General features: G+C 35.9%; 1 protein-coding gene across 7 annotated transcripts in view; it reads left to right on the top strand.

Moving 5' to 3' along the window:
- The window catches only part of CEP95 (centrosomal protein 95), a 32,060-nt gene extending 10,298 nt beyond the window's left edge, over nucleotides 1-21,762 (top strand). For 3 of the 7 annotated variants that reach the window (XM_072645429.1, XM_072645423.1, XM_072645425.1), the window contains exons 6-22: nucleotides 724-836; nucleotides 3,165-3,224; nucleotides 3,853-4,061; nucleotides 4,256-4,319; nucleotides 5,756-5,811; nucleotides 6,039-6,157; nucleotides 6,344-6,473; nucleotides 8,112-8,217; nucleotides 9,619-9,707; nucleotides 14,045-14,137; nucleotides 14,925-15,075; nucleotides 15,798-15,967; nucleotides 16,113-16,187; nucleotides 17,996-18,148; nucleotides 20,637-20,783; nucleotides 21,078-21,149; nucleotides 21,374-21,762. In XM_072645429.1, coding sequence (XP_072501530.1) covers nucleotides 724-836; nucleotides 3,165-3,224; nucleotides 3,853-4,061; nucleotides 4,256-4,319; nucleotides 5,756-5,811; nucleotides 6,039-6,157; nucleotides 6,344-6,473; nucleotides 8,112-8,217; nucleotides 9,619-9,707; nucleotides 14,045-14,137; nucleotides 14,925-15,075; nucleotides 15,798-15,967; nucleotides 16,113-16,187; nucleotides 17,996-18,148; nucleotides 20,637-20,783; nucleotides 21,078-21,149; nucleotides 21,374-21,550 — 1,984 coding nt within the window. In that variant the 3' untranslated portion in view covers nucleotides 21,551-21,762. The remainder of the gene's footprint in view (nucleotides 1-723; nucleotides 837-3,164; nucleotides 3,225-3,852; nucleotides 4,062-4,255; nucleotides 4,320-5,755; nucleotides 5,812-6,038; nucleotides 6,158-6,343; nucleotides 6,474-8,111; nucleotides 8,218-9,618; nucleotides 9,708-14,044; nucleotides 14,138-14,924; nucleotides 15,076-15,797; nucleotides 15,968-16,112; nucleotides 16,188-17,995; nucleotides 18,149-20,636; nucleotides 20,784-21,077; nucleotides 21,150-21,373) is intronic. The other 4 variants (XM_072645424.1, XM_072645426.1, XM_072645427.1 and 1 more) reach the window with 2 other exon arrangements.
- Nucleotides 21,763-21,986: the final 224 nt, after the last annotated feature.

Consider the following 21,986-nt stretch of genomic DNA (forward strand, 5'->3'; position numbering starts at 1 on the left):
AAACAAGTTTAACTTTTCCTTTTACTTGGTACATTTGTTTAACACAATATGCCAGAATGACAGTAATTAACTTAAATCTTTTATAAGTAGTTTAAAATCTTCTCAAGGAAGTTTTTTGAACCCTGATTTATATAGCAGTTTTCTTAAATATTGATTTTAGTGATATCTTCTGGTTCCTAAGTGCTTCACAGTTCCTCATGCTTTTGAATATGGGGAGTTCTGATTTTTAGACATAGATATTTTTAGCAACCATAACTTAAAGGCTATGACTGACTATATAATGAAATACAAATTGGCACTATCTAGGTGTTTGACCTTGAGCAAGCCATTTTACTGCTTTGGTCTTCAGTTTACACCTCTATAAAATGAGAAATTTGGATTAAATGATCCTTTAAGTTTGTTCCCATTTAAATTCAGTTCAAATATTTATTAAATGCAGGGCAGTTTGAAAATCCTAATTCTCTGATTATCCTTGTGCTATTGCCTTTGAAAATTGTTGGAAACCGTTGAGCCAGAGAGTAAAGGTGACAAAAAAAGTCTCTTTATTAAACAGACCAGAATGAGCAGAATAATGAAGTACAATATGGCAAAGAATGGGGGCCGACAAATCCTATTATTGTCATACTTTACGTAACTGGATGATATGGGAATCCTAATTTGGAAAACCCTCTTGTGGTTTTGACAGGCACTGATGAAATATGACTAATTAAGAAACTTTTTCAGGTCTTCCCCATCTTCTGATTTTGCTCCATCTTGGGACATAGATGGATCAGAGTCCACTGGTGAATTGATTAGACTTGGAGATACAGCTCACACATTTTCTTTAAGGAAAGATGGTGAGTAATTGAAACTTTAAATGATAATCACAGTGTAAACTACGGGCTACGATGTAAATTTAAAGACTAACTGACTTATTTATAGGAATGAAATTACAGTTGCCTGTTTTTCATTAATCAGAAACAAAATTGTGAATTAAAGTAATGTAGTACCTTTAAGACAGATTGAGAATTGAAGTGGAAAGGTAGTAGAGGTGTAGCGGAAAGAGAAAAAAGACCTAGAAAACCTAGGCCTAAGTTCTAGCATTCCTTTGTGATCTTAGACAAGTAACTAGGGTGAAAGAATTTATATAAAGCGCTATGCAGCCATAAAGCACTATCACATGAGTTTTTATTCTTAGTCTAAATGGCATTTTACTTCCCATCTCCCAAAATGGGTTCTGGTTTTTTGTTTTGGAGGGGGAAGCAAGGTAGTTGGGGTTAAGTGACTCGCCCAAGGTCACACAGTTAGTGTGTCGTCTGAGGCTTTGAACGCAGGTCCTTCTGACTTTGGGCCGTGCTCTACTCACTGCACCACCTAGTTGCCTCCAAAACGGTTTTAAGTGGATCAACTTCCAAACACATTTTCTGCACAGAATTTCCTAAAATGTCAATCAACAAGCATTTGAGTTTGTCTACTGTGGGTCAACCGTTATGCTAGGCTCTGGAGCTGCAAGGACAAAAAAGGAAATAATCCCTGCCCTCTAGGAATGTATGTTCTATAGGGAAAGTTAGCATGTATATATACACATATATATATTGATTTTGCATAGGAGACCCTAAGCTTTACATAGCTGAAGGAAAGCACAGGGTAGTCTCCAAGGATAGAAAGATTTCAAAGAATGCTTGGTATTTAAGAATTAACATGGCATAGTGGATGGAGTATGGAAGATCCGAATTGATTTACCAACTTCCTGATCACAGGCAATTGACTTTACTTCTCTGCGCCTTAGTTTCCTCCTCTGTAATACTTGTAGTACCTATACATCACTGAATTTTTGAAGAATCAAGTTAGATAATATAGTTTTTGAAATTAGCACATTAAGATATAAAACCCTATTCTGTTGCCCCATCACTACATGGAGTAAACTCTGGGTTGTTGAAAATTGCTGGTGGAGTACAAGCTGTGGCAGATTCTAAAAGGATGGAAAGTACTCGAATTGAGGTCCAACTGCAGACTATATATCTGTCTTCTTGAGGGTTCACCTAGCTAAGGTCATAGAAAATCATCAACAGGAGATTGGCCATTAGGTAATGGAATTGCTTTAGGCCATAAAGACTCTGTGTAAAGGTGTAAAGGGATTAGGAACTTCATTAGACATTAGCGTGTTCACAGTAATGAAATCTTATTTCTTAGAAGGATATTGAAATACAAATAGATAATTCATTATGGTTTAAATCCTGTGTCTGTCTGATAATGTATTTCCATGAGAGAAGCAGCAAACAAATTTTTCACTGAACAAGGAAGTAGGACATTCACTAGTGAACCAGCAAATTTAAATGTTGGCTGCTGAAATGAATGAAATCTAAAATGAAAGATTCTGGCAAACTTATGGAACTTTTCTCTTTGGAGAAAAAAAGCGACTTAACCGCATTTACTGATTATCCACACTCATATACCATAAAGTAAAAGCTATAGGGACAGACAGTAGAAAACCATCACTATAATATGAAAAGAACACTGGGTTCTAGCCCCAGCTCTGACACTGACAAAGCTGGATGACCTCAGGCCATCACTTTCACCTTACTAAATTTCTGTTTAGGAAAATGAGGAAATAGTTATTATCTCATAAAATCGTAGACTATTTGAGCTAGGAGGAGTTTCAGAGGTCATCTGGTTCAATTCTCTTATTTGGACTTGTCAAATATCTGTTTGAAAACTCAGTTAACTTTATTATTTAGATTCACAGAAATATAATTTTGGCCAGAAGCACATTTTTAGACTTCAGTAACTATTGAAGATTAATAATGTGATCAGGGCCAGGAATGTACACAGTAATAAATTTCTATGAGCCCATAATGTTGTATTACAAAAACTTTAATGAAGGTTGATTAAGATATGAAAGTCATTTGGTTCATTAGTTTTCTTTGTGTAAGACTGTTCAGGTATGGCATTTGTGTTATTCCTACCTTTGTGAACTGTGTCATTCTGCCTGATGGTCTGGTAGGTGGTAAAGCCATGTAATCATACTGAAGTTATTTAAACCAAGCTGACAGATAAACTCCTGAAAATGTGTTTCTTTTAAGGGCTCTTTCTCTGTCTTGTATAGAAGGAAGCTCTTGGTTTCTAGTTTGGTGATGACAGAATCTTTTAAGAATTACAAATTTATTTGTAATTAATCATTCTAGGAGTTGAAGAATCACAGAATGAAAAAGATGCAACCTTCCAAGGAACCAAGGCTGAGGAAGGTTATTCTAATTATGTTATTCTAATTACATAGCAGATAATAGTAAATAGACGTATTAAGCTCTTAAGTTCAAACCATGATAACTTCCTAACTAAATAAGGCTCATGTGTTTGAAAAGCAGTATAGAGTTTTTCTAAGAGCCTAACCTGGTATTTTCTCTGGGTTTCATATACTCGGTACTTCTTGTAATGCTTGCTTTTAATTTTAGTTCTAATTTCAACTTCACTCCTCCCTTCTCTAGGCTTTGTGGTATGTGATCATGCATTGTATAGAAATATCTTGTAACTCTAAGGCAAGCTTCTTGCTTGACATAATTTTTATCTTCTAATTTGATGTTATTTCAGGCGGTCATTTTCAAGTGGTTGTTAAATTTAAGTACAATTACTTGAAAATATTCCTACTCACTAACCAATCAGTGCCTCATGTTATGTCGACATGTCGCATATATTAGTTGGGTTGAAAACTCTTTTTTGCAAAAATTCTTTTTCAAAGACAGGTTTACATAGACAGGTTTACATGTTCTTTTGTACACGTATACTGTTCTCTCCTTCATCAGTTTTAAAGTAGATTGCTAATGCTTTATTGAGGTAATTGCTATATATGAACCATTTCTCAATATTCTCCTTAAGAATTAGTTGCATCTGCTGAGACTACAGAAATTTCTTCCAAGAGTCTGACTCCAAATGCTAAAAAATTGGGTGAACCCATTCGTTCAGCTATTCCTTTGCAGCCACCATACCATCCTCTTGAGCCTCCCTCCCCTATGGGAAAAGAATACTGTCATTCAAGTCAGTATCCCTCAGCCTTTAATGATGATGAAAAGCCTGTAGGACCTCTGGTAAGTGGAGAAGCTGCTGTTTAATTGACTAAAACAAGTATGTAAATATTTAAGGTAGTCTACCAAGATTTGAACCTTTACTGATTTTTTTCTATTCGCAAAGAAAGTAACAAGGTGCACACATGAATTAGAAAATACGTTTATTCTTGAATTTGAAATGTTGACCTTGATCTTAATTTCTTTTTGGCCTTCAGTTTACAGGGTTATTTGATCCATTTTCAGAGAGGATTCATGGTTCAGAGTCCTACTTCACATCTGGTAAGAACTAGAGCTCTCAAAATTCCTTTTTTGTCAGAAATGGATTATAGAAAAAACGGGTATTTTTGGCTTTGCGTCTTGCATTTTAAGAAAAGTTTGCAAAGTAAATCACTCTTTGGAACCAGATTTGTATAGGTGGAAAAACCACTATTCTTTTACTTACAGTCCAATAAAGGATAAGATGTGTACACAAGTATTACACAAGATAGAATGTGATAGGAATGATCTGTACAATGCTTTAAGAACAGTTGAGAGGAAAAATCACTTTCACAAAAGGATTATGTGATAGAAGACTTCATTGGAAAATAAGGTACTGAGATAAATCTTGAAGGAAAAGAGAATGTCACTAAGAAAAGATCTGGAAGGAGTAATTCCTAGGCAAGAGCCTTACACCAAACAATGGATGCAGAAGATGGCAAAACAAAGCTTAGGAAATAAGTGGTAGTCCATTTTAGTTAAAGTATAGAATACTGAAAGAGAACAGAGTATAATAAACCTGGACCTAGATTGTTGTGGAGGGCCTCATGTTATAAAGCTAAGAATTCTGTATATTATCTCCTACAGGCAATAGAGAGCCACTGAAAGATCCCTTGGTAGGTAGTTTGGAACTATACATTAGATAATGATTTTGGCACCTGTGTGGTGACGGCTTGGAGAACAGAGAGACTAGAGAAAGGAAGATTAGCTAGGAAACTCTTAACAACAGAGGTCTTGGAGAGATTTGAGAGATTATAAAGGTAGGACTTAGTCACTAATTGGAATGTAGAAGGAGGAAATAGTCATCAAAGATGAGACTGAGGTTTTGTGTATTGGTACTAGAAGGGTGTTAATGCCATTAATAGATGTAGGGATGTGGGAAAAGTGAGGTAGACGTTAGGAGATGAATTTAGTTTAGGACACTGAGTTTGAGTTGCTGGCAGGACATGCATGATGGAGATATAACTAGTATGCACCTGGAAATTTGGATGTAGAGTTTATGGAATATTTCAGTCCTAAAGATAAAGATTTGAGAATCACCTACATAAAGATGATAATTAAAACCATGGAATCAATTAAGCTTGCAAATTAAGAGTATAGAGAGAGAAAGAGAACCAAGGACAAGGCTATACAGTTTCAGCATTTTGTAAAAAAAAAAAAATTTTGCAACTTCAAAAAAATTTTTCCTTATTTCATTTGATTACCTTTCCTAAACAGTTATAACATGGAGATATGAAGTTTAAAGTTAGCTGTCCGATGGCCAAGATGGGGTGGAAATGCAATTCTGATCAACATGTTTGCCTATTACTTTTTAAATAATTTGCGTTTTAATTACTAGAAACCTGTAAATATGTAAGCCTTATTGACTCAGAAAGTCTGTGATTAGATAAAACGCTATCAATTTGACCTCACTGTTCAATATAATAAGTCTTACATAATATTTGTCATTTTACATCCAGTTGGAGATACAGTGACACCTGAAACAAGTACACAGGACCAGAGCTGCAGCATGAAGGTAGTTGAATGTTTGGAAATGTAGTTAATTTTTATAAATATTGCTAAAATGCTTTTTTTAAAACTTTCTAAGTATTAGTAGAGTGTGAAGAGATTTGGTTTGCTATACGTGTTTCTTTACCTCTCACTAAAGATGATACCTACTACAAATGATAAAACTCTCAAGTTCTTAAGAATGGTATCTGTGTGTCTGCAGTTTTTCAAATTAACCATTTCTACTTCTGTCAGTGCCTCAATAGCATTGATAAGCTTTCCCCTACATCTCACTTGTCTGAAGACACTGAGCTGTCAGTGTCCGAGTCTCACTTGTACAGCCCTAGGATACAAAGACTTCTCAAACAAATAAGGTAATGTATTTTTTGTTTCAGTATTCTGTACATTTTATTAATGGAGGGGCCTGTTAATATTGACTGAATTAAGCCTTGTAAAGCAGTTCAGTTTTTTAAAACATCTTATACAATCAATGCCAGTTGAAGTGCTGTAGGTGTTTTACTTAAATGATGTCACTTAACTATTTTGATTATATTTTATAGCAGATCAGAAAGCTGTGATCTACTCACTGATGAGTTACCTCCGCACCAGGGACCAAGTTATAGATTGACTGAGGAAGAATTGCACTTCATGTCAGAGAAACTCTCTCACCGATTAGACGAACTAGATTTAGTAAGCCTTTTTTACCCTTAGTAGACAGACTACCATTTAAATGAGCATTTCAGTTTGGTTACCAAAAAAGCTTCAGACTAGGAGCTAAGACTTAGAAACAAATTTTGTCCTATTTATCAATCCTGAAAGTGCTCTTTATGAGCTAAACTGTTATAAAGAATATGACACTTAAAAATTACTTCATCTGTTCTCTCATATGGCATCGTAAATGTTGGTATAGATTAAGCTTTTTAAAAAATTTTCTCTATATAGATAATAACTGACAAGTAGTAAACAAAAAAATATCCTCAAGTAGACCCCCTGTGATTGCCTTTTCAGTTTCCCTCAAATCTAAATAATGTACTAGAACAACACAGAGTACTAATTCGTACATTTGTACAGTAGGATAATCTATTGTTAGTCTGATTTTGAAAGAAAACGTTAAATTCCTTTACCAATTGCCCTAATTTAAAGCTGTTTTAAAATTAAATAGGCATAAGCCTCTCTGTCCAGTTATTTCTTGGTCTGCTTTGCTGAATCATCGTCCGTGTCACACCTCCAACTGTGGGTGTACACCAAACTTCTGTCCTAGGCCCTTTTCTTTTTTTCTCTGTGCTTGTCTCATTTAATGACCTGATCAGTCTTCATGAGTTTACTTATTTTGGTGCCATTGACTCCTGTATCTGTGTATCTAATCCTGGTTTCTTTCATGATCTCCACTTTTATGTCTCCAACTACATATTGTTTCAAAATGGAGATCCCGTAGGTACCTTAAACACAACTTGTCCAAAACAGGACTTCCCCCAAAATACAACCCTCTTCCATAATCTTCCCTGTTTTTGTCAAGGTTATTACCCATGCTTTCAGTCACCCAGATTCACAGCCTTGGTATCATCTTTGATAATTTATTCTTATTAGCTTTTTATAGCCAGTCACCAAAGTGATTTTCCCAAAGTGTGAATCTGACCCTCTCACCTCCCTACTTAAGGAACTCCAATGGCTCCCTGTTACCTCTGGGATCAAATATAAACTTCTATTTGGCTTTTAAAGCGCTTCAAATCTTAGCCCAATCCTACCTGTTCAGCCTCAGGTACATAATATTTTGTTCTCTGTGCTGTACAGTCTGGCCAGATTAAGTTTTCTTGTGTTTCTCTTGTACATGATATGTATTCTACAGTTTCTGTGCCTTCACTCACATCTACCTGTGTCTGGTATGCACTTGCTCCTCATTGCTTTGTTTTGGAAATCTTGTTTGCTTTCATGACTCAGTTAAGCATCATCTCCTACATAAAGCCTTTCCTGGTCTCTCTGGCTTGCTAGTGCCTTTCACATCACTACCCTGTGTTTTGTGTGTATACTATTTGTATTTACTGACATATATGCATCTTTTCTTCCCCCATTAAAATGTAAGATCCTTGAGGGCACAAAGACTTTACTTTTATTTTTGTGTCCTTAGAGCCTGCCACATCTGGCAAATAGTAAGCACATACTAAATGGTTGTTTATTGAACCTATGAATAGTTTATACTTGTTTTTCATTTCCTAAACATTCATGTCATTTACTAAAACCTTTATAAAGATTTTCTTTAGTTTAGTTTCTTTTTTAAGTTTTGTTTTGATGTGATGAATTAAAAATACTAAAAAAGAATTCTCTCATTAGATGTTAAGAAATGCACTGAGTTCAAAGACTAAAGACAAAGAAGAGATTAGAGATCATGACTTATCTTCTCAGTATAGTGACGAAGAGCTTAAGAAGTCTCATCCAGGTAATCAATCTTGCCAAATTAGTTCTGGAATGACAGTACTGTCCAATCTCCTAAACTCTTCATCAAATTTGAAATGGTTCTATCCTGTTCACATTTAATTTCTTCATCACATCTTCTATTCCACTCCTTTTTCTTATGAAAGTAGTATACCAGTATTATCAGCAAATCTGTTTTCTTGTTCTAGATTTTATACCCAAAGTATGTTCTTTACCTTGCCTAGAATGACTTCTTTCCTCCCCTTAGCTAATTTCTGCCTTTAACTTTCAAAAGTTGGTTCAACTTAGTCTTCAGGAAGCCTTCCTGTATTAATTTATTCTTATCACTCCTTTCTACCAAAATCCTCAATGATATGTACATTTGAATTCCAGCTTTAGAAATTTCACTAAAAGTAGATAATCATAAAATGGATCTTTTCCCATAGGACCTGTAGTTAGGGGCTACGTTCTCTGCTTAAGAACAGACATCAAATACACACACACACACACACACACACACACACACACACACACACGATTATAGATGTTGTAAAAGCAAACAATAAACAAAGGCCTTGTAATCATTTGAAATAATAAAATTATGATCTGTCATAAAATATGTACCAAAGTGCATACTGATATTATATGAGATCACAGTGAATTTTAAGCCTGCACATACTATATATAAGTTATAACTGTACTGTATTATAAATAATCATTATAATATACGTTAAACATTTAATTGACATGATTTCTTGTCCTCCTAGACTTTGGGGCATGATTTGTGTGCTTTAAGTCTCTTTTAAGGAAAACTATCAAGGGCAGTAAAACTAAAACCTTTTCTTCCCATATCCATGTACCATGAATTAAAATTCATTCTGGTAACCCAGTCCCATTGTATTTAGATTTGAAGGTTCCTTTTTAAAAATAGCTTGCTATTCCACTCTTCCACCACAGGATGGCATGCTAGTGAATTAAATAAATACACAAATGAGCCAAGAGTAAAGGATTTGAAAAGCAGCCTGTAGGAAACTGGCATAAGGGAATGATATAAATGTTACTTTACGAGTGTTCACACACAAGTGTTTCTTCCCTAACTAGGTGAGACACTTCTGGAAAGCCTAGCGCCCATTTTTTATTTTTCTCTTTTGCCTCCTACACTGAGGTCAAAGTTCTTTACACATTAGGAACTATGTAAACAAGTATAAACTGAGTACGTAAAAGATTAGGATCCAGTATATTAATCCATTTTTCACCTTGCTCAAGCACATGGCTTGACATTCTAATGACATTTCTGGTTACAAAAGCTTATTGTGCATATCTGTATTGTCACAATTCTTGGTCACAGTAGGCAGCCTTATACACACCCATCCACTTCTCCAGTCTTGAAGAAAATGTCTAGGTCATATCTCTTTATCTCTTACAGGGCCACCTGGGAGAGGCAGGCAGTTCCAAGTGGGGAAATTACGAAGACAAAGGCAGAATGAAGCAGATCTGCGACGATTTCGAGCAAAGGTAAATGACTTTGGCTTTGGTGTTAGAGGAGAAGTTCTCAGGGGTGCCCTTTACTTTATTCCTTTTGCGTCTGACTTCTTTATGCTCAAAGGTAGGCAACTTACTGTTTGATTACCTACTGTATGCACAACCCTAATGAAAAATAAGTACTTGACACAGCCCTTGCATTCGTGGAATTTAATAATCTTTGGGGAAGTTAACACTTGTACACATGAAACAATTAGAGAATGATTCCTGATATATTTGATTACAAATGTATAGTACCCGTACGGAACTGTCTACAGTGGGAGATCAGAAAGAGAGATCACTTTGGAATAGGATGTCAGGAAAGCGTCATGAATGAAGTATAGCTTAAACTGGGTCTTCAATTTCTGTTCAGTTCACCACACATTTATTAAATGTCTTTGTTCAGCACACTATATAAGGTCCTGGGTAAAACACAAAGTTAAGGAAAAATAGGTCTTATAGTCTTAACAAAAAATGAACGAAGCCATTTGAAGTGAGGAAAACATTGTGTTGTGACAGATTGGACATGAACAGAATTGACAAAGATACAAAACTAAGGATGAGCATAGTGTGTTGGGGTAATTTTTCGAAAATAACTTCTCCCACTCCATCCAAAAGATGACACACACAGGTAAATGCATAAATGAATAGTTTGATTGGATCCAATGTATTTGCATCTGGAAGTAAAATTAAATAGGTAGTTTGTGTAGGCATGAAAACAATATTGTCTTGGGGCCCTGATGTGATAGGAAGGTTAAATGATGCTGTACTATCAAAAGACCTTGAGGGACAGAAGTGACATAACGAAAGAGGTATTTGAGCAAGATTAGTATTCTGACCTTGTATATAAAATGATGGTCTAAGGCTGAATAAAGACACAAGTTGGGCAGATCTGTTTGGGAGGTGATTTCAGGATCTGGACTATATTACTGGTGTTTGTTCTCAAAGAGGACCATGACATCAGGAAGAAGATGCCACAACTTGCAAGTGAATTGGATTTTAGTGAGGGAGGGTTGTGCAAGGTCACCCCCCTCTCCAGAGGGAGCCATCTCAGTCCAGTGGCAAGATATAGATCAGGATGAAAGGAGATGGTCCCCTCTAGATTAACATATGTAAAGGAAAGAAGGGAGACTTATGATGTGGAAGGAATAATGGACAGTCATTGATAGGATTGACTCATCCCTTCTTTAATTCCATTATTCAACGATGATTCCAAAGTTTCTAATTTAGGTAACTAGGTAAGTGGTAGAAGTGAGAAATTGGAAGAGGGCAGTGAGCTTGGGAAAACTTCAGGTTTGGAACAAAGTATTAAAATAGAATACTTTAAGGGATGACAATTTAAATAAAAAGTTAGGATAAACGTAGGTTTGGAAGTCTTCAATATAACAGATGTGACATAAGTAAATACTTCCCAGGGGAAGAGGAAAAAAAAGAACTGAACCTTGGTTGTGCCTCAAGTGAGGAAGTGAAAGAGAAAGAAGAGCCAATGAAAGAACACAGAAAATGAGAAAGATAATGTATCATTAAAATTAAGTGATGTATAGGGTGCAAGTTAGTGTGGTTGGGAAAAACATTAGGAGCAGGCCATTTGAGAGGTTTCAAATGCTACAGAGAGGTCAGTCTCCTGAAGTGAAAATAGTTGACCTATTTCGTTAGCAGAGAGGGAAAGGTAAAATAAATGTTGTGGAGTTAAATTTGATTAGATTTGGCAACGGATTGTATATATAGGGTGAAAGAGAGTGAATTGAGGGTGACTTTAAGGTTGCAAGTCTGGTTAACTGGAAGGATGATGGAACCAATGAAAGAAATAAGGAAGTTAGAAAGAAGAGATAGAGCTTAGAGAAGAAAGGTAATGAATTGTTCTGGACATTTTTTAATTGGAGGCTCTTGGTGATATGGGGTGGGTTAGAGCTCAAGGGATAAACTAGGACTAGATAAGTAGGTCTAGGACTCTTGTGTAGTGACCCTTGAACCTGAGAGGGTGAAGTGTGTCAAATGTGTGCTGAGGTCAAGAAGGATAAAGATTTAGAAAAGACCGTGCCCATAGTCATACCATATTGCAAACTATGTTATAAAGTGGTAATAATCAAAAACAACTTGAACTAGCTAAGAAATAGAGCAGTAAATCAGGGGAATAGACTAGGTACACAATATATTACAGTAAATGACCACAGTAATTTAGTGTTTGATAAATCCAGAATCCAAGCTTTGGGGACAAAAACTGCGGGGGGAAACTGGAAAACAGTATGGCAGAAACTAGATATAGACCCAACATCCCTCATCATATACCAAAATAGGTCAAAATGGATACATAATCTGGTGGGTAATACCATAAACAAATTAGGAGAGCATGCAATAGTTTAGCTCTATGGAAAAGGGAAGAAAACAGAAGAATTTAGGACAAAACAGGAGAGCATTACAAAATGTAAAATGGATAATTTTGATTATATAAAAATAAAGATTTTATACAAACAAAATCAGTGCAACCAAAATTAGAAGGAAAACAGAAAACTGTAGTTAAAAAAATTCTATAGAAAGTATCTCTGATAAAGCCCTTATTTCTCAGATATATAGAGAACTGAGTCAAATTTATAACAATACAAGTCATTCCCCAATTGGTGAAAGGTCAGAGGATGTGAACGGGCAGTCAGAAGAAGAAATCAAAACTGTCTGTAGTCATATGAAAAAATGCTCTAAATTACTGTTGATTACAGAAATGCAATTAAAACAACTCTGAGGTACCACCTCACATCCATCAGATTGGCTAATATGATAGAAAAGGAAAATGATAAATGTTGGAAGGGATGTGAGAAAACTAGGATACTAATGCACTGTTGATAGAGTTTTGAACGGATGCAACCATTGTAGAGAGCAATTTGGAACCATGCCTAAAGGACTATCAAGCTGTGTATACCCTTTGATCCAGCAATACCACTACGAGGTCTGTATTCCAAAAGATCATAAAAAGGGAAGAGAATCGCTATTTGTACAAAAATATTTATAATAGCTCTTTTCGTGGTGATTAAGAATTGGAAATTGTGGGCATGCCTATCAATTAAGAAACAGCTGAACAAGTTGTGATATATGGTTATAATGGAATATTTTTGTGCTATGAGAAATGGTGAGCAGGATGACTTCAGAAAAATCTGGAAGGACTTAACATGAACTGATACAAAGTGAAATAGCACAACCAAGAAAATATTACATACAGTGACAGCAGTATTTACAGTGAATAACTTAGCTATTCTCAGCAATATAGTGATCCAAGACAGTACCAAAGGATCATGATGAAAAATACTATCCACCTACAGAGAAAGAACTGATGTTGTCTGAATAGAGGCATATACATACTGTTTCTTCTGTCCTTCCTTTCCTTCTTTCTGCTTTCTTGAACAAAATGGACTAATATGGAAATGTTTTAGGTGATTGCACATATGGAACCCTATATCAGATTGCTGACCATCTCAGGAAGGAAGGGAGAAATAGAATTTGGAACTCAAAATTTAAAAAAAAAACAAATGTTTAAAAAAAGGAAGAAAAAGTCCTGCCCTTTTCTTTGTATTTTTTAAGACTGTTGTCTTTTCCTGAACTCCTTTCCTCTTTTCACTTATTAAATTCTTTGCCATCCCTAAAATGTAATTTAAATGCTATTTCCTTCCATGAAGCCTTCTCTGATTAACCCCTATTCCAACACTCCAGACACACGCACACACTCTTCCTCCCTCTCCCACCTCCAGAACAAGTAATCATTTTTGTTTCATATTTCTCCAATATATTTTGTTGGAGGTAGAAAAAGATTTGAGCCAATTGCACAGAGTTGGGATCAGATTTAGATTATCTAGGGAGAAAATAGAAGAGAAGAAGAAAGCTTTGAAGTACACTTACATTTGAGGGGCTGAGGACAGATTGAGGAGCCTCAAAGGGAAGACCAAGGAATGCTTAGAGAAATAAGAGCTGCTGTATTCTCCTATCATGGATGAAGGTAAAGAATTGGAAACTGAGGCATCACCCATCAGTGAGCTGGATGATTTCAGAAAAACTTGGAAAGAATTACATGAACGGATGCTGTGTGAAGTGAGCAGAACCAGGAAAGCATTGTACACTGTAACAGTATCATGGATGAAGATAATAAATTCAACAGTGTAAAATGCTGCAAAAGGATCAGATACCAGTATCAAGCTTTCTCCTGGAGGGATACATATTAAGAATATAGACAGCTGCTTGTTGCATAGGGTCTAATCAGTATTGAATAAACCCTCCCTCCCAGCCCCCTGTTTTTTATTAGTTTGACTAGTATGTCTAACATCTTGAGGACTTCACTTTTCCTCTAGGTGTTAGCTGACACATTTGAAAAGCAGTTGCATAGAAGTGAAATTCAAGAAGGAAGTGGACTGCTGATGTCGGATGAAGACCAGGAAGTAACAGTAGGCTAAGATTTTCGGTTGGGATGAAGGCATGACATAACATGAGCAAACATTGGACCAGGTCATATAGTGCAGTGGAAGAAGCACTTAGAGTTAGTCTCAGAAGATCTGACTTTATGTCCTGGCTTTTCTATTTATGATTGTACAGTCCTTGGCAAGTCATTTAATCTTTCTGAGTCTCAGGCACAAAGTAGGTTTGTGGTGGGAAAAGCACTATGTAAGGGGACAAAACACATTATGTAGGTATGAGTTAACAATGACAACAACAAATGGGTTTTGAAAAGAGAAAATCACTTCCAAGGGAAGCTTCATTATTAACTTTTTAGGAAAAAGATTTTCTTCTAACTTATCTGTCCTGCCTGAGATACTAAGACATGGGTAGAAAATTGGTATAGCTCCTATTCTTCTTGAACCTTGCCAATTAAATAAATTAATAAAAGATTTATTATTTCCCAAGGGTCAGTGGGAAGGTTTCTAATACTTAATGGCTGTGTAATCATGAGCAAGGCTTATAAAATGGGACTAAAGATAACTTGCAGAACCTATGCCACAGTATTATCATGGGGAAAGTATTTCATAAATGTTAAAGTGTTATATAAGGGTAATTATTTCCGTTATATACTAGCCTCACCAAGTATTTCAGAACTATTTTTGGTTATCAGAGGGGAGCCCATTTTGTAGGTGCTGATTAGTAGGGTTAAATATTATGAGAAAAGATAACCATATTTTTATTTTCTATCTGCTTAAAAGTTACTTTCTCCATACCTGTTTTCTATTTGTTTCTAAGGAACAAGAATACAAAGAAAATATCCATAAAAAACCTCCAAAAACTTATCAGCCAGTGAAAGTTTATTCTAAAAAAACCATGCCTTTGAATCTCAAACGCAGTCAGTGGATTACAAGAGGAAACATCACAAAGGCAAAGAAAGGAGTTCCACGTAAGGACCATAAAATTGTATTTCTTGGAAAACTAGCCTCATTTGAAAGTGTGCAGGAAACCCAGGTTCAAGAGTAAAACCAGCATACCAGTCAGCTGAAGCTTTTTTCACCATTTTTATCTTTCATATGTTGAATTACATAGTGGGGAGGGATTACTCTTAAATAATTGACTAGAGTGGGAATCGTGATAAGCTGGGACCAAACTAAAGACTGACCAAGAGTTTGGGTGCAGACAAGTTTGGATTTGTTTGCCATAGATCACCAGTCTTCTTGGGTTCTAGAAAGCTAGTGAAGTAAGAAGGAAACCCCCAAGCAGTCTTCCTATTTTTCTGGCCAGGATTCTACTGGGAGCTTGTGCTTCTGTCTCACCTTCCAATTTCAAGGAAAATCATGCATGCCACAGTGCTAGCCACAGAGTTAAGGCCTTGGTTTTATTTCCCACATTTACAAAATAGGGGAGACTTACAAATCCTTAGACCTTTTGCTTGCTTGGTGTCGCATCAAGAAAGATGAGTGAGCTGAAAACAGCCTCCACCGTAACACCTCAGCTGTCGCTAATAGGGGCAAGGTAATATTAGGGGTGAAGCAGCTACTAGTAAAGTGGTGTGCCTTAATGCACAAGACATCACGAAAATAGAAGTAGGGATTACAGCAGTTAGAAAATTTGGTTATTCACTTTGCCAAACTTGATGCTCTCATTGTTTTTGTCTAAATACTTCAGTGAAAATAAAGGACGACAATCTTTTGCCCATGCTTCTGGAAGAGTTTCCATACCTTCACATTTCTGGCCAAACACTTGGAAAAATGTGGAAACAACAGGTCTTTCAAACTGAACAGCTAAGGAAGGTGACATCTGGAGTGGAACAGTCAAAGAAAAAATTCCAGTTTAAAGTGAGTTTCTATCATATTATAAAGGTTTTTCTTTTTTAAACTTAAAGGCAGCAATACTACAAAAGAATAACCATAGGAGAGTATGTCCTAGGATTCATGGGTTACAGCATTAAAATCTTTTTCTTTATTTCCATTTAATTTCCAGATTGAAGAAGCATTAAGAAGACATGATCTTCTTGCTGAAATTGTTAAGAAAGAACATGAGCATAATAAGAGACTGGTAAGTTAGGGGGAAATAGTCATTTGCCAAAACTTTTTATTTATAAAAGAATGCATTAAACACTCTGCTTATTTTTATTGGATATAAATATCGATTTATTGGATGTAGATTTATTGTCATATAATTTGTGGAACCATTACAGGGTAAATTACAATATTCTTCCCATCCCTCATCTTCATCCCCTTATGCCACCCGCCTTTCCTGGTAGAAGAGGGAGGCTTAATAAAACAGAACAAACCTTCTGGCTCATGTTAAAAACAAACTAATGGTTCCTAAGTCCTATCCTTATATGAAAAGGATTAGTCACAGTTTGGACTGTGGAGCAGTTAGATGGCACAGTGGGTAAGAATGCTGGACTTCAAGTTAGGAATACCTGAGTCTGAGTCCTTCCTTAGAACATGTGCTGGCTGTGTGATCCTGGGCAAGTCATTTGACACCATTTGTCTGTGCCTTGGTTCCTTCAGTTGTAAAATGGGGATAGCAGTGGCATCTACCTTGTAGGGTTCCTGTGAGTACCAGGTGAGATAACCTAATTACTAGATGCTACAAGGTCACTAGACTGGAGAGCTTTCAACTCCTAGTTTGCTTCCATCTTTTTTTAGCAAAGAGGAAACTTCACACTGGAAATGTTAAGTTCATCCTGGTGGAGAGGAAATTCAAACCTGAGTTAGGTATAGAAGTAGTATAAAAGCATTTAGTTGCTTAAAGGGAAATCCATAGTTCTAGGCACAGATTATTTCCAGGATATTGATAGAACTGAAAGAAGACAATTGTGATGTTGTGGCCATTACTGAGAAATCATGTCAACCAGGAGAGGTGCCAGAAAGCAGGAGACAGGCAGAATTGTCCCTATTTGCAAAAAAAGAAAATGGTAGATTTTCAAAATTATGGACAAACAAGCCTAGCAAAAATCTAGGTTATTAAATAAGGGATTTATAAACATTTCAAAAGAAACATAGAAACTCACAGAGAGTCTTGAGTACACTAAAAAATTCACAGCAAACTAAACATTTTCCTTTCTTAATAAGATTTGATATGTCAAATCAAAATTGGTATATACACTAATTTCAGAAAAGAATTTGGATAAGATTGTGAAATGTGAGCTAAGCCTGCTCTTGAGCTACAGAAATTGTACCTCATGGACCTTATATGTACCTTATGGTAAGTTGTAGTGGTCAGAATACAGGATATCATAGTCACCCCCATGCTGGTCAGATGAAATATTGTACTCATTTCTCAGTATTTACTTTTTTAAAAAGCACATCAACACACCTGAGTGATATATTCAGAAGAGGGCAGTCAGGATGGTGAAGGGTCTGGATTTCACCATTATGTGTAGATTTCACACATTTCATATGAGCAAAAGTAAAAGGCACTTGAGTTGTTTAGCCTAGAGAAGGTAAGGCATGAGGGCTCCGTTTTAATATTTGAAGAACTGTCAGGAAGTAAACAGGTTGTATTGTTCCAGAGAACAGCCGTTATAGGTACGCAGGTTTCAAGTTAGTATATGAAAGAATTTAAACAATTAGATGACCAAAAACAAACCAGTAGTCATAGACTAAATCTTCATTGAGAACAGTGATTTCTGAAATGTATTGGGTGAAAAGGTGGAAGGAACTTTAGAAATCATTTAGTCAAACTCCTCTAAGCTGTAGTGAAATCGCATCTCAGTTGATTACCAGGTAAAGATAAAGATATAGATACAGTACAGAGTAGAAGGAAGGTAGCAGAAGATGAGAGACATTTGGAAATTTTAGAACCTCCCCCTAACGGTAACCCTATGGTTTGAAACATCTTTTTGTTCTTAGCAAGATTTTAAGGAACGTGTGTGTAGGCAGAAGTCAACTCAGATGAAGATAAAAGAGAGACGACAGCAAATTGTTCGAGCAAAAAAATACTATGAGGACTACAGGGTTCAGTTACATGGAAAAATGATGCGAGCACGGACACGAGAAGAAATGGTAAACAAATTACTTCTCCCCTCCCAAATTCCTAACCTACAGTGATATCTTGAAGGAAGGCTACTGCTTCATTCTTTACCTTTTGAAAGACAACCTGTTTACGCCTATGGATTGTGTGTGTATATATATGTAATATATATAATATATACGTATGTATAATATATGTATTATGTATACACATACATAAAATATACATATATACATGCATATGTGTGTGTTGTGCGTATATATTGATGTGTATATATATATATATATATATATATATATATATATATATATATATATATATATATATATATATATATGTAGAAAATCCAAGTAAGTCATTGTTAACTCTCCATTCATAGAAACTACTCATATGATGATAGCCCTGAATTAGTTGGTATACCATAAGACTCAAGATTATACCTCTAAAGCTTAATTGAAGATCAGGCTGTTTCATTATCCAGCTCTACTCAAAAACCTACCTCTCAATATTTGTCTTCAGTAGTGTTACTTACAATTCCCAGTTCATCACTATTATCTGTACTTTTAGGTAAGTTAAAAGGTAAAAGACCACAGAAGGAAAGAGAGTTGAGATTTCAGTTTGACTTCATTAGTTCAGAAGTAGTTCATTATGACTGTCCAAGGATTTCAAAGCTTGTTGTAGTGCTAAGAGACACTTCTTTAGGATTCTAGGACCTTTAGCCACCAAATGAGCTGGGCTAGCAGTGTGGTGTAGTAAACAACACGGGATTTAAAGTTAGAGGACCTGGGCTAAAATCCCAGCTTTAATGCTTGGGTGACCACAGAGATTTAAGTCATATTATCTTCCTGGTCCTTGTTCTCTTCATCTGTAAAGTGAGGGACTTGGATCAGCTAATCGAAGATTACTTCTAGCCCTAAATCCCCTGTCTCCTAAATGCTTTAGTAGAGTTTTCCTCTTGTCAGCTACATGAGGAAGAGAGAAAATCAACTATATCATAAAGACAGGTACACTATATTTTACAAAGCTCTGGTAATGTCCTATAGTCCTTACTAGCTGTGGACAGCGGTTTTAGTTGTAAGAGGCAGCATGGTAGTTTTCAAACATAATAGTAGTGAATCGAACACTGGCCTAGAGTCAGGAAGGACATGGGTTTGAATTCCACTTAAGACACTTCCTAGCTGTGTGACCCTTGACAAGGCATTTAACTTTCAGTCTCCTCACCTGTAAAGGGAGGATAATTATAGGATCTCACTCACAATTGTTTTGAGGATCAAATAAGAATATGTGAAGGACTTTGTGAATGTTAATGCTGTCTTCCTATTATCTAAATTGTCTTATCTAATTCTCTAAGTATAGTCAGCTCCTTAGTATTCTACTTAGCTCCTGGCCTTGTTATCTTTATCTTTTTTTGAATTAAGTTTTTATTTTACTGTATTTTGTATTTTTTTAATATCACTGTAGTTTCCCACCATATTCCTATTCCCTTCCCCCTCCCAGAGAGCCATGCCATGTAACAAATAGTATTTTTAAGACCAAAAAAGAAAGAAAACAGCTTAACTAATCAGTGTACTGGAAAAGTCTGAAGAAATATGCAGTGTGCAATGCTTGTAAACTTCCTACTTCTGCAAAGGAGTGATTAGTTGAGGTACCTTCTCATATCCCTTCTTTTAAGCATTCTTGCTTGTTCTTTATAATTTTTCACTACTCTTGATTTTTTTGTGAATGTGGTTGTTCTTTCTGTTACTGTTATATTTACTGTGTATGTTGTTTTCTTGGCTCTGCTCACTTCTCCCACATCAGTGTGTGATGTAAATCTTTCCATGCTTCTATATTCATCATATTCATCACTTTTATAGCCAGTGATATTCCACTGCATGGATGTGCCACAATTCAGTTGGGCATCTACTTTGTTTGCAATTCCTTGCTATCACAAAAAGTGCTGCACCTTCATCTTCAAATGGAATTTGAAGTTTTCACAATCTGCTCACCAGCCAAGAGTTATTCTTAAACAGAAAGATTCCTCTATTTAGTTAATATGTAAAAATCCTTTTTCTTATTGCCAAGCGGGAGATGAATGAGTATGTGCACAATACCATTTGTCAAATAACCTGTGCTTTATCACATCCTGCTTAGCCCTTGTTACCAGGAAATATCCTTAGAATTAAATGGGCATTCTTTCTGATCCACACTTCACAAATCTCTCCTGCAAGAATGGCTACTTGGGAAAGACAGTCGTGGTGGGAGGTGTGCAAGAGAGTACTTTATAAATAGTCAGACTGAGGTGGCTTTGGTGAAGTAGGAAGCTTCAAGTTCAAATCCTGACTCAGAAATAGAATAGTTGTGTGACTGAGTACAAGTCACTTAACCTGTCTTCTTTTAAAGGGGAATAGTCATCATATCTACTCACAGGGTTGTTGTGTGGATCAAATGAGGATGGTATATGGAAAGTGCTATATTAAGGGTAGCTATTGTTATTTTTTTCAAATTAAGACCTTTTCTTAATAAAATTGTCTTTGACAGATTTTTAAGAACCTCTTCAGAGAAGGCTTAGAAATTCAAAAACTAAGATTGCAAGAACTGAGAAACTATGCTAAGGATAAGCGGGAAGAACAGAAGAAACTGCATGAGAATGAACTGCAGTCATTGGAGAACTATTATAAGGACCAGGTACCATCACTGTTAAGTACTTTGCAAATAGCTTAAACATATACTCAGCCTTTCTGCAGGTCAGAAATTGGCTTGAGCTAAGAGTAAACTCTAAGTTTTTAGGTACTTCATCATATGATCTTGAAAGGTATTCAAACATCGCCATTTCACAAAAACACTCTTGTGAGGCAGTAGTTGATCACAACCTGAAATTCATAATGCCTAATTCTGTGCCCCAGTACATTCTAAAATAGCAACCAGTGAATCTCAAATGAAAGAATGATTAAATAAGGGGTATTTCTTCTTTCTAAACAGTTTGCAATGCTAGCAGAAGCTGTAACACAGGAACGTCAAGAAATCAAAATGAGAGAGGATGCCCAAACAAAGGTAAGTAATTAAGAGGATAAGTTGTGTACACTTTTCCTGCCAAGGAGTAAAAATGAAACCTTTATCCCTGCCACGGGGGAATGAAGGGAAATATCCCAAATTCACATATCCTACAACTCATCTCAAATCTAGTTTTAACCTGGGCTTCACATTCTATTCCCTTCTTTGCTAATGATCCAGAAGGCTTGAATGAAATAAACATGATGTTTTGAATTCTCTTTCAGACATTACATAAAATGAAAAGAGAATTGAGATCCAAGATGGAGCAAGAAATTCAGCAGTTGCAGACCATGATAATTAGAAACGATGATGACCTCTTCTTTCGGGAAGTGGAAGCTGAACGCCTTAAAGCTCGGCTTCAAATGGCTTCATTTCAGTACAGCAGGGGCCACTTCTTTTGAAATGAAAGAGCCAACTATAAAAGAGGTTTTTATTTTACTTGAAAAAATAATGTGTGTGTGTTAAACCTGACTGTGTTGAATGATGAGAATGATTGAAACAAAGATTACAAATTAATCATCCTCAGCTTTTGAACAACCTTAATTAAACACTAAATGTAACTGATTTCATATTCTAGGCACTTTTAATAAAAAAATTTTAATGCTTCTTAAAACATCTTTCCTTCTAATATGCAAGTTTATATAAAAAAGGAGCTGCTTTAACACATTGCTGTGAAACCACCAACATTTTATTTAAGTATCTATATTTTTAGCCCTAGGACATAACCACTCAAGAAACAGGATGACATGAGTAAATAGCCACCCTTGGAGCCAAGACCTGGGATCAAGTTGTGCCAGGGCCACACAAGTGACTCTAGGCAAGTTACTTAGCATACCA

This window comes from Notamacropus eugenii, chromosome 2 (assembly GCF_028372415.1).
Source record: "Notamacropus eugenii isolate mMacEug1 chromosome 2, mMacEug1.pri_v2, whole genome shotgun sequence".
In the NCBI taxonomy this organism is placed as follows: Eukaryota; Metazoa; Chordata; class Mammalia; order Diprotodontia; family Macropodidae; genus Notamacropus; species Notamacropus eugenii.